The 13,685-nt window shown below is 37.8% G+C and overlaps 1 protein-coding gene across 1 annotated transcript in view; it reads right to left on the bottom strand.

Moving 5' to 3' along the window:
• The window catches only part of CSMD1 (CUB and Sushi multiple domains 1), a 2,129,340-nt gene that overhangs the window by 289,213 nt on the left and 1,826,442 nt on the right, over positions 1-13,685 (bottom strand). Inside the window, exon 37 of the mRNA XM_064369795.1 lies at positions 9,055-9,159. Coding sequence (XP_064225865.1) covers positions 9,055-9,159 — 105 coding nt within the window. The remainder of the gene's footprint in view (positions 1-9,054; positions 9,160-13,685) is intronic.

The raw sequence follows: 13,685 nt of genomic DNA, 5'->3' as shown, positions 1-13,685 counted from the left end.
GTTATGCCAGGCACAGTGAATTATGCTTGCAATCCTAGCACAAAATTGGGAGGCCGAGGTGAGCAGATCACCTGAGGTCAGGAGTTCAAAACCAGCCTGGCCAGTATTGTCAAATCCAGTCCTGACTAAAAATGCAAAAATTAGCTGGCCATGGTAGCAAGCGCCTGTAGTCCCAAATACTCAGGAGACTGAGGCAGGAGAATCACTTGAACCTGGGAGGTAGAGGTTGCAGTGAGCCGAGATCATGCCACCGCACTCCAATCTGGGTGACAGAGTGAGACTCTGTCTCAAAAAAACAAAATAAAATAAAATAAAACAAAATAAAATATAAATAAATAAAAAGACAATGCTCCTCAACAAGTCTCCCTTTCCTGCAGTGTTTTAGAAGAAAGATGTTTTCATTGATGGACACTGCTATCTCATATTGTTAAACCAGGGATAGCAGTATCATATAAGTGATGGGCAAACCTATAGAAATAGACATTTAGGCTGGGTGTGGTGGTTTGTACCTGTTATTCCAGCACTTTGGGAGGCCATGGTGGGTGGATCACAAGGTCAGGAGTTAAAGACCAGCCTGGCCAAGATGGTGAAACCCCATCACTACTAAAATTATAAAAATTAGCCAGGCATGGTAGCGGGCACCTGTAATCCCAGCTACTTGGGAGGCTGGGGCAGGGAACTGCTTGAAACCAGGAGGCGGAGGTTGCAGTAAGCCGAGATCGCACCACTACACTCCAGCCTGTGTGACAGAGCAAGACTCCATCTCAAAAAAAAAAAAAAAAAAGAGGAGGGGAGGGGAGAATGAAAGAAAAGAAAAAGACATTTAAAAGTCACTCACGGAGACATTACGTCAAGTTGACAACGGATAAAGTATTTAGACACAAAAGATACGTAACTACGAAGACATATACAAATAAAAGGAGTTATTCTAAAGGCAGACTAAAAAGTCATAAAACATAACTATGATAGGAAAATTCTAGATTTTCCAGAAGCAGAGATATCTGGGGAAAAGTAAACTGTCATATTGTTTAGCAAAATTTTTGAGAGAAATAATTTCTAGTTCTTTCAAATCATAGCATACATATTCTTTGTACCTTAAATAATAATGTATCATATGGGATAAAGCAATGTTTCTTTAAAAGGTGGTTCACAAACTATGAGGTTGGCTATCACTTTTAATGGCAAAAACTGCAATTACTTTTTTGCCAACCTAATACATGACTCTGAATCCCCAGGTTCCCTGACTAAATTTGAAGACAACATAAAGGTAATTCTTGTGCAATGTAAACATTTAAAAGCACTTAAACAAGAAAGAATAAAACACAGGAGGTAGGAAAGGAGGTGGGTCCTATATACTATAGTGTTTTATATAATACCCACAATACATTTTGTGTTCATTTTCAATCTTAAAATTTGGACATCTAAAAATATGCTTGTATGTAAAATTGCAATTGGATTTAGAATGTAGCAAAAGTTTTTAAACCTCATGAATCTAGCCTATGAAAGCAAAGAATATAAAACAAATCCATTAAGAAGGTGAATGTCCTAATTTGACCAAAAATATAGTTTAATGGCTTCACCTACAACTGATTATAAAATGTGAGCATTATGAGTCAGAATATAACAATCGGCCTCATCAGGTCCCTGAAACTTATTGTAGCCATTTTTCTAAATCCATTAGGCAAAATTCTAAGAAGAGTTTGCTTAAATCTTCCAAATGAAAATGATTTTAGAACACATGATAAACATGTAATTTTAATCAAATACTTAGAACAGTATAAATGGGACCTTTGTGAATATTATGAACTGAAATAGCCTTGGGCAATTTTTCTCAATTTCAAATGACTGGCAGATTGTATGGTTTTCAAACATCACAATGAGAAAAAAATATATATATATGTTCAGACTGGATAGCTGTAAACAAAAAAAGATGATAAGCAGAGAATAAGAAAAGCAGACTCAAGTGAAGAGGTTAATAGAGGAGTAGCGTGAAACAGGGTCAAGAAATCAAAATACAGGCACATACAGAGACACCTGAGTACTCAGTACCCAGGTAGACCACAAACACTATGTGGAACGTAAGCGATCATTCTCTGATTTTGAAAACAATTAGTTCGCTGCAGTGTTTATTGTAATTACCTAAATAATTATTCTTTGCCACACAACACGCAGACAAAAATTCCTCTTTTCCTAGATGAATGGAGGCATGGTACACCCTAACACAGTTGTGCTGCTAATTATTTCTCCAAACTCTTAATTCAAAAAATTTCATTTCAGTTCAGATAACGTGCTAGAACATTGTGAAGAAAGAAATCAAGTCACTCAGGGAGACATCATGTGAGGTTGACAATGGATAAAGTAAAGGTCAAAAGCCATGATTATAGACAACCATAAATGTATACCTCTGCACCCAGACTTTTATGCCACAGTATGTAAGGAGTCAGTGAGTCTTCATTACAAACAACAACAAAAAAATCTATAGGGAAAATGCCACTCATCACATAGTTCCCTAAGAAAGAAAAGAAACTACTGTTTTATTTATCATCTGGGAAGCTTAGACCGTACACAGAGGCAAAAAGATTTTGCCTCATCTGTAAACTGTTGGCAGGTTTGACATGTATCATAAATGCTATTTCTGTTATTTCCATTTACTACGTCCTACAGTCTCTTCAAAGCATAAAGAAGTGTGTGTCTAGTGTCAAGGGAAGTGAAAAAATACCTTTGGGGGAAGTAAAATGTATCTCTCTCTCAGGGGCTCACAAATGGTATTAGCATTTTACTGCCGCAGAGAAACTCTGCAATGATGAATTCTCATCAAATATATTTAATACACGGTCTCCAAAATTTATCTGGTCACAGGACCATTTGGGTCTGCATACCACCCACAAAAAACCTGAACCAATATCCTCATTCATGGATAGATGGTAAGTAATGTATTCAAGATCACAAATCAGGAAGTGACATAGCCTATTTATTACACATGGATAGGAATCATAAGTCTCAGTAAATTACAGACTCCACCCCAAACAGTACACCCCTGTTTACATACTAGAAGAAAGCAAAGGGGAAAAGCTTCAGGACTTCGGATTTGGCAATGATTTTTTGATATGAGACCACAAGCAAAGGCAACTAAAGCAAAAATAAACAAACGTGACTATATCAAACCTTAAAAAGAAACAACGGAGTGAAAAGTCTATATTAGTTGTCTGCTAAGTGAAATAAGCCAGTCACAAAAATGACAAATAATGTATGATTCCACCCATATGAACAATCTCTAGTAGTTGAAATCATAGAAAAAAAAAAGTGGAAATGTGATTGCCTGAGGCTATGAGGAAGCAGATAGACATAATTAGTGTTTCATGAGTGTTTGCAAGATGTAAACATTGTGGAGACTGATTACAAAACAATGTGTATATACTTAACACTACTGAGCTGTACACTTAAAAACATCATAATGTTATATCTATTTTTATCACAATAAAAAGGACAATAAAAAGGACAGGGGAGTCCACTGAGTCTAGAGCTAGAAATATAAAACAAGTTTGGCACCTCTAACTTGTGCCTTACCCTACCATAGCATAGACTATATTGTATTTTAATTATTTTGTTTATGGCTCTCTCATTCTTTAGCATGACCTCCTAAAGATTGGTAACTATCTCCAAGATCTTGAAGGGCCCTGGTGAATTTAATTTTCAATGAATTCATGGATCATGCATAACTATAGGAAATACAAATAGGAAAAAATAAAATATTTATTATATAAAACCATAGGAAATACAAATTCATAAATGTGATGATCAAAAATTGTTCACACATTAAAACAGTAAATTATGTAAGTTTTTCTTTAAAATGGAATATTGAAAACAAGATATGATCACAGAACCTATCTCTGATTTCTTTAAAGCGTTTTCCCACTGATTGGCCATTACTACCTAATAATTAAATCACCTGAAAACAAGTGAGCCAACACACTTGGGTGATGAACTGGTTGCCACATTATTCAGAAATGCCATAATAAAGAGGGTACATACTGTTGACCTACTGAAGGATTTTTAGTGGGATATAATTAATGATCTGATCAAAGTGACATTTTGGAATAAATCTGAGCTTGGCATTGTGTTGAAAAGAGTCAGGGACAGAAAGATCAATTGAAATTTATGGCTACAGTTCATAAGAATGACAGGATTTGGGGGAATAGATATTTTAAAATGAGAAATAAACAAGTGTCCTAACAAGGTAGTGTTTAAAAGGCTTGAATGCCAATTACAGATCTCTTATGAAGTACTGCATGACTTCCTGGTGAACTATGATAAAAGCTCTCTGGTAAAGAAAGTTTTTACTTCATTTTTACTTATTAAACAGGACGTAAAGAATAGACAACCTGGCGAAGGAGAGTGGAGGGACTCCAAGCAATCCTGCCTGATTTCCACTTCAAATACAATTTCACTTTTTAACACTCAAAACTTTACTCACCACCCATCTCAATCCCACTTACATGTCTAAAGTCCACTCCCCTGTGTCTAGAGCCTTGATCAAAAGTATGACAGGGTTGAGGTTTTCATAAATGATTAGTTGGTGGTTGGCTAAGTCACAGAGCCACTAGTCATTACTTATTCCATTTCTAGCATCTTTATTCCCTAGTTACTTACCATGAAAAATTTGCAAGACCTGCTGTAGAATAGAGAAGTCTTTCAAGTTTTAACATCCAAGAGATAAATTTGGTAGAATAACATCATGAATTCTAAATAGAGTAAGAAAATCCTAACACCAAAGGAATGATTTAAAAAATAGAATAATCATAATTTTCAAGTGAGCACAACTTGTCAATGAGACAAGATACTTCAGTATGTAGGCCTCTATTGAAATATATTCTCTGGAGTATCAACCCTTTAGATTTACCCAATATTTGGGAATAGAGGATATATGTGTGTTCAGATAATGCCAGTTTAATACTTATTAAATATTTTGCATATAATGTGTCTATATTTGGGTTCAGAAACCCACTGCAACTCAACAGTTTTCCCTTTCTGCAGCATGCCTCTGTTTTCAAAGACTAGACTTACCTAAGTGATATCATATTTAATGAAAGTAAACTTACTCAAAAACTGATGGATCTACAAAACCATGAGAGTTGCATTATGCAGTAAATTGAGCTCCTTGTCTGCCTCAGAACTACGTAGAGTCAATGACTTCCAATAACTCTTAGAATAAACCCTGGGCTAGAAGGTACTGTGCATTCTGGCTCTTGCCCCTTTTCAACCTTGTTTCTTTCCTTTTCTTTCTTTTCTGACTGCTCACAGCCCTTCCTTCTTCTACACCTCTGTTTGTTTTGCTTCACCAATGTACTAGGTTCTTTTCCACCTGGGGTCTCTGTATTAATACTTAATTTTGACTACGATGTTTCCTCTAAGTGCTTTCATGACTGACTACTGCTTATTTTCTTTCCAGGGATACTTTTAATCTGAGGTACTGCCGTCATGTGCACCTCAGAACCCCGCCAATTTGCTTCTGGGTGCTTATCATAACCATAACCAGATCTAGGTATTTTCTTTCTAATTGTGCCCCCCCTCGAGAATGTAAATTTGTAATTTAAGATATCTGAGTATTTGGTTTGTTTTGATTTCGTTGGTTTTCTTTAGAAAAGAACGCAGAGCAAGAGTGACACTTGTGTTAATTCTCAAGTGTCCAGCTGAATAATGTGAACGAAGACTAAATGGCTAGAGAATATATTAGTAATTGAAAGACGCTGATCCTTTGAGCTTTTACTTGGATTCTGTAAGATCACAGAGAGTCTAGATCATACACATTAAACCAGACCTTCTTGGAATGCTTTTGCTATCATTACTATTTTACAGCCTATCTTTCAAATATAAGTGTTTGGTTTTTGTTTGAGAAATTTCTACCAGTGTCCATCTGGACTTACAATGGTTAAGGGGGCCCAGTCTTCATTTCCATATGAGCAAATGAAGGAAAAACTCCTGAGATGGAGGTAGATATAGGATACAGGGAGGGGAACATCACACACTGGGGCCTGTTGGGGGGGTTGGGGGAGGTTGGGGAGGGATAGCAGGGGGTTGGGGGATAGAGGAGGGACAGCATTTGGTGAAATACCTAATGTAGATGACGGGATGATGAATGCAGCAAACAACCAAGAAAGCACGTGTAACCTACGTAACACACCTGCATGTTCTGCACATGTACCTCAGAGCTTAAAGTATAATTTAAAAAAAAGAAAGAAAGAAAGAAAGGAAAAGCCTTAATGGCACAGGTTTTAGAAGCAGGCAAACTCAATCTCCAGTATGGACTCACAAGCTCCCTGCTTCTCCACACGTGGTTCAGCCAGCACTGACCTTTGGTGTCATCATTTGTAGAACACCTGTCTGTACATCACCTTCCTCATAGGGTGGTCTGGATACTTTGCAAGGTGCTCAGTAAATGGTATTCATAATAAAATGCTTTTTTCATGCCTGCCTCTGCAAGCCATCTGTTATTAACAGTGTGGCTAGAACCCAAAAAGGCTAAAAATGCTCAGTGCTATGTTTCCTGATCTGGAAAAACTGAGCATACTTCAAAAATATAGAGCTGTTTTAAGGACAACTGGTAACAAGTTTAGAGCAAGACCTGGCAGAGAGTAAGTGCCTACAGTTTTTTCCATTTTTATTTCATGAATATAAACTTTGCTGAAAAATCTGAATTTAGAGATTTGTAGATTGACAGTCTGTATCTTAAAGTAAATCCAAAAATGTGTCAACGAATTTAAAATATCAGGAAATCTTTCGGCGATTTACATCAACAGTTTTTTTTTTTTTTTTTTTTTTTTTTTTTTTTTTTTTTGAGACGGAGTTCGCTCTTGTTACCCAGGCTGGAGTGCAATGGCGCGATCTCGGCTCACCACAACCTCCGCCTCCTGGGTTCAGGCAATTCTCCTGCCTCAGCCTCCTGAGTAGCTGGGATTACAGGCACGCACCACCATGCCCAGCTAATTTTTTGTGTTTTTAGTAGAGACGGGGTTTCACCTTGTTGACCAGGATGGTCTCGATCTCTTGACCTCGTGATCCACCCGCCTCGGCCTCCCAAAGTGCTGGGATTACAGGCGTGAGCCACCGCGCCCGGCCCACAACAGTTCTTATACAATTTGGCGCTAATTGTAGTAAGGTCAATTCTACAAATACTTTCTATAATCTATATTTCAAACTCTGGCATGACGAATAAAAACAAAAATGACTTCCTCTTAATATTCAAATGGCATACACTATCAGAATGGCGTATCAGAAACAACCACTTGAAAAAGGAAACAACAAATAAAAATGTAGCATTATGTTTAGCCCAACTAAAAAAATACATTAAGTAATTAAACAAAAGCTTGGATTCTCAAAGTTCATAGATATGAGTAACAAGTTAGTCTGTCTTCTTAAATGAATTATATTGTCTAGAAATAAAGAGAAATTATATTATCTAGGAACAAAGTAGACAATTATATTGATGGGGCTGAAGCCTAGGTGAGTGTATGTCCCACTGTTGTAATCATAATCATAGACTCATTATTTCACTAGCACCACTTTCCAAGAAAAATGAATGAAAAGCCAGAAACTACAGGATAACTTTGAGAGTGATAAGAGCACTCATCAATACTAACACTCCTGAAAAATATTAGCCAACTTTTAAATACTATCATAAATAAGCTTATGTTTGTCTATCTACAGAGATTCACAAAGTATATCAAAGTAGCAGATTTTTCCAGACACATCCTATGTAATTAACATCCATATTATCATTTTACACTGTCACTGAAGTAGTCCTATTCATATAAACTGAAATGAACTTGCATACAAATGCCCATAATAAGCAGGAAAATTTAACCAGAATGTGAAACAGCACTGTGGTTTGTGTCTGGCTTAGAGTATTTATCATCGGCTGGAAATCTGGCCTTTGAAAAACATGCATGCATTTACATCCTAGCAAACTGTTTAATCTCAATTCAAAAGATCACTTATTAAGGCTTATCCATGTATTTGCTTATTTGCAACTGCTTATTAAAGGAGATGAATATCAACATTAAACATTTTTAGTGCTTGAAAACAGGTCCTAAAATAAACCTTACTCTCATTGGAAATTCTTACTTCACATTTACAAGGTTTACCTGCATAATCAAACGCCAAAAAAGATTTGTGTATATGACCTTTGTCATTTCATTTATCAGACTATAAACTCAGTCTCACATCCATCTTTAAAAGGTTAGAGTCTACTGTGTGATGCCTTCTTCCAATTAAAATGAGTAATATACAAATGCAGGCACCGGAACAACAGCTCTCTGCTCATTCTTATTTTAACTGTCTTTGAGACTAGAGATGGAAGAGGCTTATGACCATAATCTAGTCAGAAGGTAAGACAGTCCACGTTTTGGGGATGCTAATATGAGTATGTTTTAATCCCTCATAAAAAACTAGTAATATTACAAGTGGTTCATTTTTATACTTTTTAATTCAAACAATGTGAAATTAAAGCAGTTCTTGTATCTATTTACTCTAGATTCTAACTTACACGTTTTCCTATTAATGTGTCTTTCATATATTTGTTTGTTTATTTGTTTGTTTTTTGAGATGGAGTCTCACTCTGTCACCCAGCCTGGAGTGCAGTGGCATAATCTCAGCTCACTGCAACTCTGCCTCCAAGATTCAAGTGATTCTCCTGCTTCAGCCTCCCAGGTAGCTGGTATTACGGGCACCCACCACCATGCCCAGCTAATTTTTTTGTTTTTAATTTAGTAGAGATGGGGTTTTACCATGTTGGACAGGCTGGTCTCGAACACCTGATCTCTGGTGATGTGCCCATCTCTGCCTCCCAAAGTGCTGGGATTACAGGTGTGAGCCACTGCGCCCGGCTTACATATTTAAAGAAGTAGGTTTCATAAAGGTCAATTTCATGCAAGTCTTATACAGTTTTAGAAAAATAATATTTCACTGTTTAGTAAGGGCATTATTTATTATTCTTTCCTTTAAAAAAAATGACTCAGTACAACAGTGGAAGCTGGATGCAGAAAGAGTTGACCTTACTTTTGTATTCCAGGTGGAAACCAGCAGCTGCCACGCTAATGTCAGATTGGAAATGCAGGTAGAGTTGGTTGGAAGTACTGTTCAGCAGTGCTGGTACTGTGGTGCCTGTAAGAAACAATGCAGACAGAATTTTAACACTAAAAATACTTCCACTTTTCTAAATATAAAACATATGAGGATACTTATTAGGCTTACAAATTCCTGTAATTTGTCTGATTGTCACATATTTAACCTGAGCATTCATTTTATTATGCATTCAGCCATTCTATTTTTCTAGGTACAATAAAAAGTTACCCATTGTTGACTCTGACCTGCTCAAGTCAATGTGACACCTTTCTCTTGTGCTTTCCATTATACAAAACTCCTGTTGTACCATGAGTTGTTTTTTGCATTGCTTTATCAATGTAATCTGCTTTTTAAATTTATCTTTTTTACAAGACATGAACAGAGAGGAACGAAAAGTTGAACAGCCAAGCATAATGAGGGTTGAGAGAGCAGTCTGACTAGGTAGGTAGTGATCTGAGAGATCCTTCAGAAGGTGTTGCTTTTGACCATGCATGTATGCCCATCGTCTTCCCAATGTGACTCATGCTGAGTAACATTCCCCGGATCTGTCAATAGTTTCAACTAAAAATGCATGAAAAGGAATATCTAGGGTTATTTTGACATAATGCTTCCTTTACTTAAAGTGTTCTAGCCTGTATCACAGTAACTAACCCACTGGAAAGGGAAATACAGGTACCGAGGACCAGGGTATCAAATAAGTAATCATCCTGGCAGGTGCTGAGGAAAAGAAAATGGTTCGTCACTCAGAAGTTTGAGACATTTTGGTAGAATGTATCATAATATGAAATAATAACAGGCAAGTTTAGGTTACTTTTTTCCTGATGTGTATATGTTCGATACTCTATTAGAATCATTCTCTAAATTAGAAGTGTATAAATAGTAGATGTCAAAGAAATATCCATTGTGTAAAACTCACCACGGTGTAGACAAATTATTCAAATGAGCTATGTTGAGGATAGTACTGGTGAGTAAGGGGAGTAATAATTTAAATAACAAAGCAAAATATAAGTTGATAATTATTCAAAACAGATGAACATTATTGAAAAGATAAGATTGTCTATCATCCTTAGCTCACTACTTAAATGATTCTAATATCCCCCAACAGATTTTATTTTATTTTATTTAGATGGAATGTCACTCCGTCACCCAGGATGGAGTGCAGTGGTACAATCTTAGCTTATTGCAACCTCCGACTCCTGGGTTCAAGTGATTCTCCTTCCTCAGCTTCCCGAGTAGCTGGGGTTACAGGTACACTCCACCATGTCCTGCTAAGGTTTGTATTTTTAGTACAGATGGGGTTTCACCATGTTGGCCAGACTGGTCTCAAACTCTTAACCTCAAGTGATCTGCCCACCTCAGCCTCCCAAAATGCTGGAATTACAGGTATGAGCCTCCGTGTCCAACCACCAACAGATTTGATTAAACCAATGACCCTCGGCAAGGACTCTGGCTGTCTCTTTATAAGAGGCTTTTTAAAGGTGATGTGTGTCAAACCAAACTCCTAATCTATCTACGCCTGAAACATCTGGTAGATCTCTACTGTTTCTTAACAAACCATCAGCGGATGCATCCACGTCCTCACACTCAAAGCTTCCTCCTTCTCCATGACCCCAGACTGCCCTCCAGTCAGTCATCAGGCCCTAAGTGATGTGCTTTCTAAATATTTTTCCAAATTATTTCACTTACTTCATGTTTATTTCACAATAATCACCCCAGTGCAGGCAGCTAAGGTTGCACACAATAACCAGAATGAGTGCAATCATCTCCTAACGTATTTTGAGCCTGATCTTTTCCTAATTCAGTGCATTCTCCATTCAGCAGTCAGAAAGCACTTTACAAATGTATGTATGATGAGACATATTAAAATTCTCATAGATTCCTGATCATCTTAGAACCAAATTTCACACTCCTTGATTTGGTCTGAAGACCCTTCATGATCTGACCCATGCCTGCATTTCTACATTCTTATCATTACTTGGTTTTCACAATTAGTTTCTCTTGCTTCAAGCTGCTCTATTTAAAAAGGCTGGCATGTTTTTTCCTTCTCCTCTTATTCACTTTGCCTTTCCTTTTTTTTTTTTTTTTTTTTTTGAGAAGGAGTCTCGCTCTGTCTCCCACGCTGGAGAGCAGCAGCATTAACTTGGCTCACTGCAACCTCTGCCTCCCGGGTTCAAGCGATTCTCCTGCCTCAGCCTCCCAAGTAGCTGGGGCTACAGACACACACCACCACACCTAGCTAATTTTTGTGTTTTTAGTAGAGACAGGGTTTCACTACATTGGCCAGCCTGGTCTCGAACTCCTGACCTCACGATCCTCCTGCCTCAGCCTCCCAAAATGCTGGGATTACAGGTGTGAGCAACAGGGCCTGGCACCTCTCCTATTTCTATTCATTCAAATATCACCACTTATTTTCCAAACTAAGCCACTCACTCATTCAGTCAACATGGGTTTATCAGCCCATGTTATCAGCCCAAGATAATATGATGTAAGTGAAATAATTTGGAAAAATACTTAGAAAGCATGTCATTTAGGGCCTGATGACTGATTGGAAGGCAGTCCAGGGTCTTGGAGAAGGAGGAAGCCTTGAATATGACAACACAGATGGATGCTGATGGTATTGTTAGATAAACTCTAACCCATTTGCCAAACATACTAGTTATTCTCTGACTTGGTGCAAACCAGAATGTTCCCCGATTAGAACAGAGATATGTGTAAAAGGATATTCATTTCTGTATTACTTGTAATAGTAAGATACCAGAGGCAACTTATATGTCCTTCAACACAGATAATGTTACATAGTAGAATATCCTTACTATGGAACATTGTGTAACTGAGAACATATAAGGAGTGCAATAATAAAAAAAAAAGAACAGAGCCTCAAAGACTTAGACCTCATCAAATCCTTAAAGACAATGTGCAGACCAACCTTGCCATGCAAAATATGACTGGTACAGCTTTAATCCATCTTCCTCTATGCCCTTACTACATACATCTCCTGCCTGGGCTGACAAAATAGCCATCAGCTGAGCTTCAGAACTGGTATCTGCCTTCTTCTTAGGCATTTGTTCCACACACAAAATGATCTGTTTACAAATGAGTAATGCTTGCATATTTTATTTCTATACATGGGCATAAGATGTGTCTTTTCATAAAACTGTAGATCAACTTCTGTTGATCTATACTGTGCTTTGAGAACTCATCCTATGGAGATGGGGACATTTCATCTCTATTATGGCTGAGGATTCCTTTCCTGCCTTAGGACAGCCCACAGACTCAAACTTTTGGGTCCCTGACTCCTTACTTCACATAAGCTCATTCCTCAACCTCACCTGGACCCTTGAATTTGAGCAGTTTCCTGTTTTTGTGCACAGCTTTGATAGAATCATCTTTGATGAGTCCCTGGTCCAAAACCTACCCTAAGTGCATGAGGCTACCATTTTATTTTCAAGGTCCAATCACATCCTTATGGTGCTTGAGGAATTCAATTATATCTTATTTTCCTAGAGGAAACCCAGGCCTGGGAAGTGCCATCAGTTTCCTCTTGTCAGTCACTTCAACTACTTCAACATCCACCTTCACCACCATCCTCTCTGCTTTCCAAAGCTGAGCCTTTTGAAAGACTAAATCCAGGAGGGGGTCTACCCATGGGTATGAACACTTGCTGTTTTAGACCTAAGGTATGAACACCAAGGTATGAACTCCTGGCTCCCCCCTGGAATGAGGCTGGAAAAAATACCAGAAGAATGAGTGGAAATAAGGTCCTAGTAGAATATACTGCTACAAATGCAAAGGAGGATTTTTGTCAAGTATCATCTGAAGACACGGTAAGGACTTCTTCTTGGTTTGGGGCTAAATACAGAATCTTCCATTGTGCTTACAAAGGTTTGCCATAGTTTAAACATGTACCTTAAGGAGTAAAGTTGGTACCTTTGGCCAATCAGTACCGACATTGCTAATGCAATGTGTTAGAAGAACAGCGACAAAGGAGAGAAAAGAGAACTCCACGTTCTCCTTACTAATGGCGCGCGCGCATGTGTGTGTGTGTGTGTGTGTGTGTGTGTGTGTGCGTGCGCACACTCTTAGAGCCTTTTGAAGGTGGAGTTCCTGCTTGAGATTTGGGGTCTGTTCCTTCATGTGTTTTCCCTGGCTGCCAAGGCAGGTATTTTCTCTGGGAGGCGGAGTCATTTTAAATCTGAATCCTTAGTGCATAATTCACTGTAAGAGCACTGTGTGTGTTGAATGATAAACACTTATGAAGCATTTGCTGATATAACTCTTTTGCTTTTTGACCTTGAATTGATAGACAGGCAGACAGATAAGTAGATAGATAATAAATAGAAAAAGTACACAATATTTTAACTAAAAAATCATGGGGTAACAACTATAAACCTCTCCTTGCTGATCAGCATAAACAGATAAAGAGAAGTTACTGTAAACAGTGTAACAGAAAATGGAGTAAAGATGATGGGTGGATGCAAAGTGGAGACCTCCTGTGTCTCTAAAGAGAAAGTTAATCTGCCTAAACTATACTTCTCTCTTTTCCACAGCCTCTACAAGAAGCAAAG

This window comes from Aotus nancymaae, unplaced genomic scaffold, assembly GCF_030222135.1.
Source record: "Aotus nancymaae isolate 86718 unplaced genomic scaffold, 86718_ANA_hifiasm-v0.15.2.pri h1tg000090l, whole genome shotgun sequence".
Lineage (NCBI taxonomy): Eukaryota > Metazoa > Chordata > Mammalia > Primates > Aotidae > Aotus > Aotus nancymaae.
Note: the sequence above shows the minus strand (reverse complement) of the source record. Positions and strands in the feature narration are given on the sequence as shown.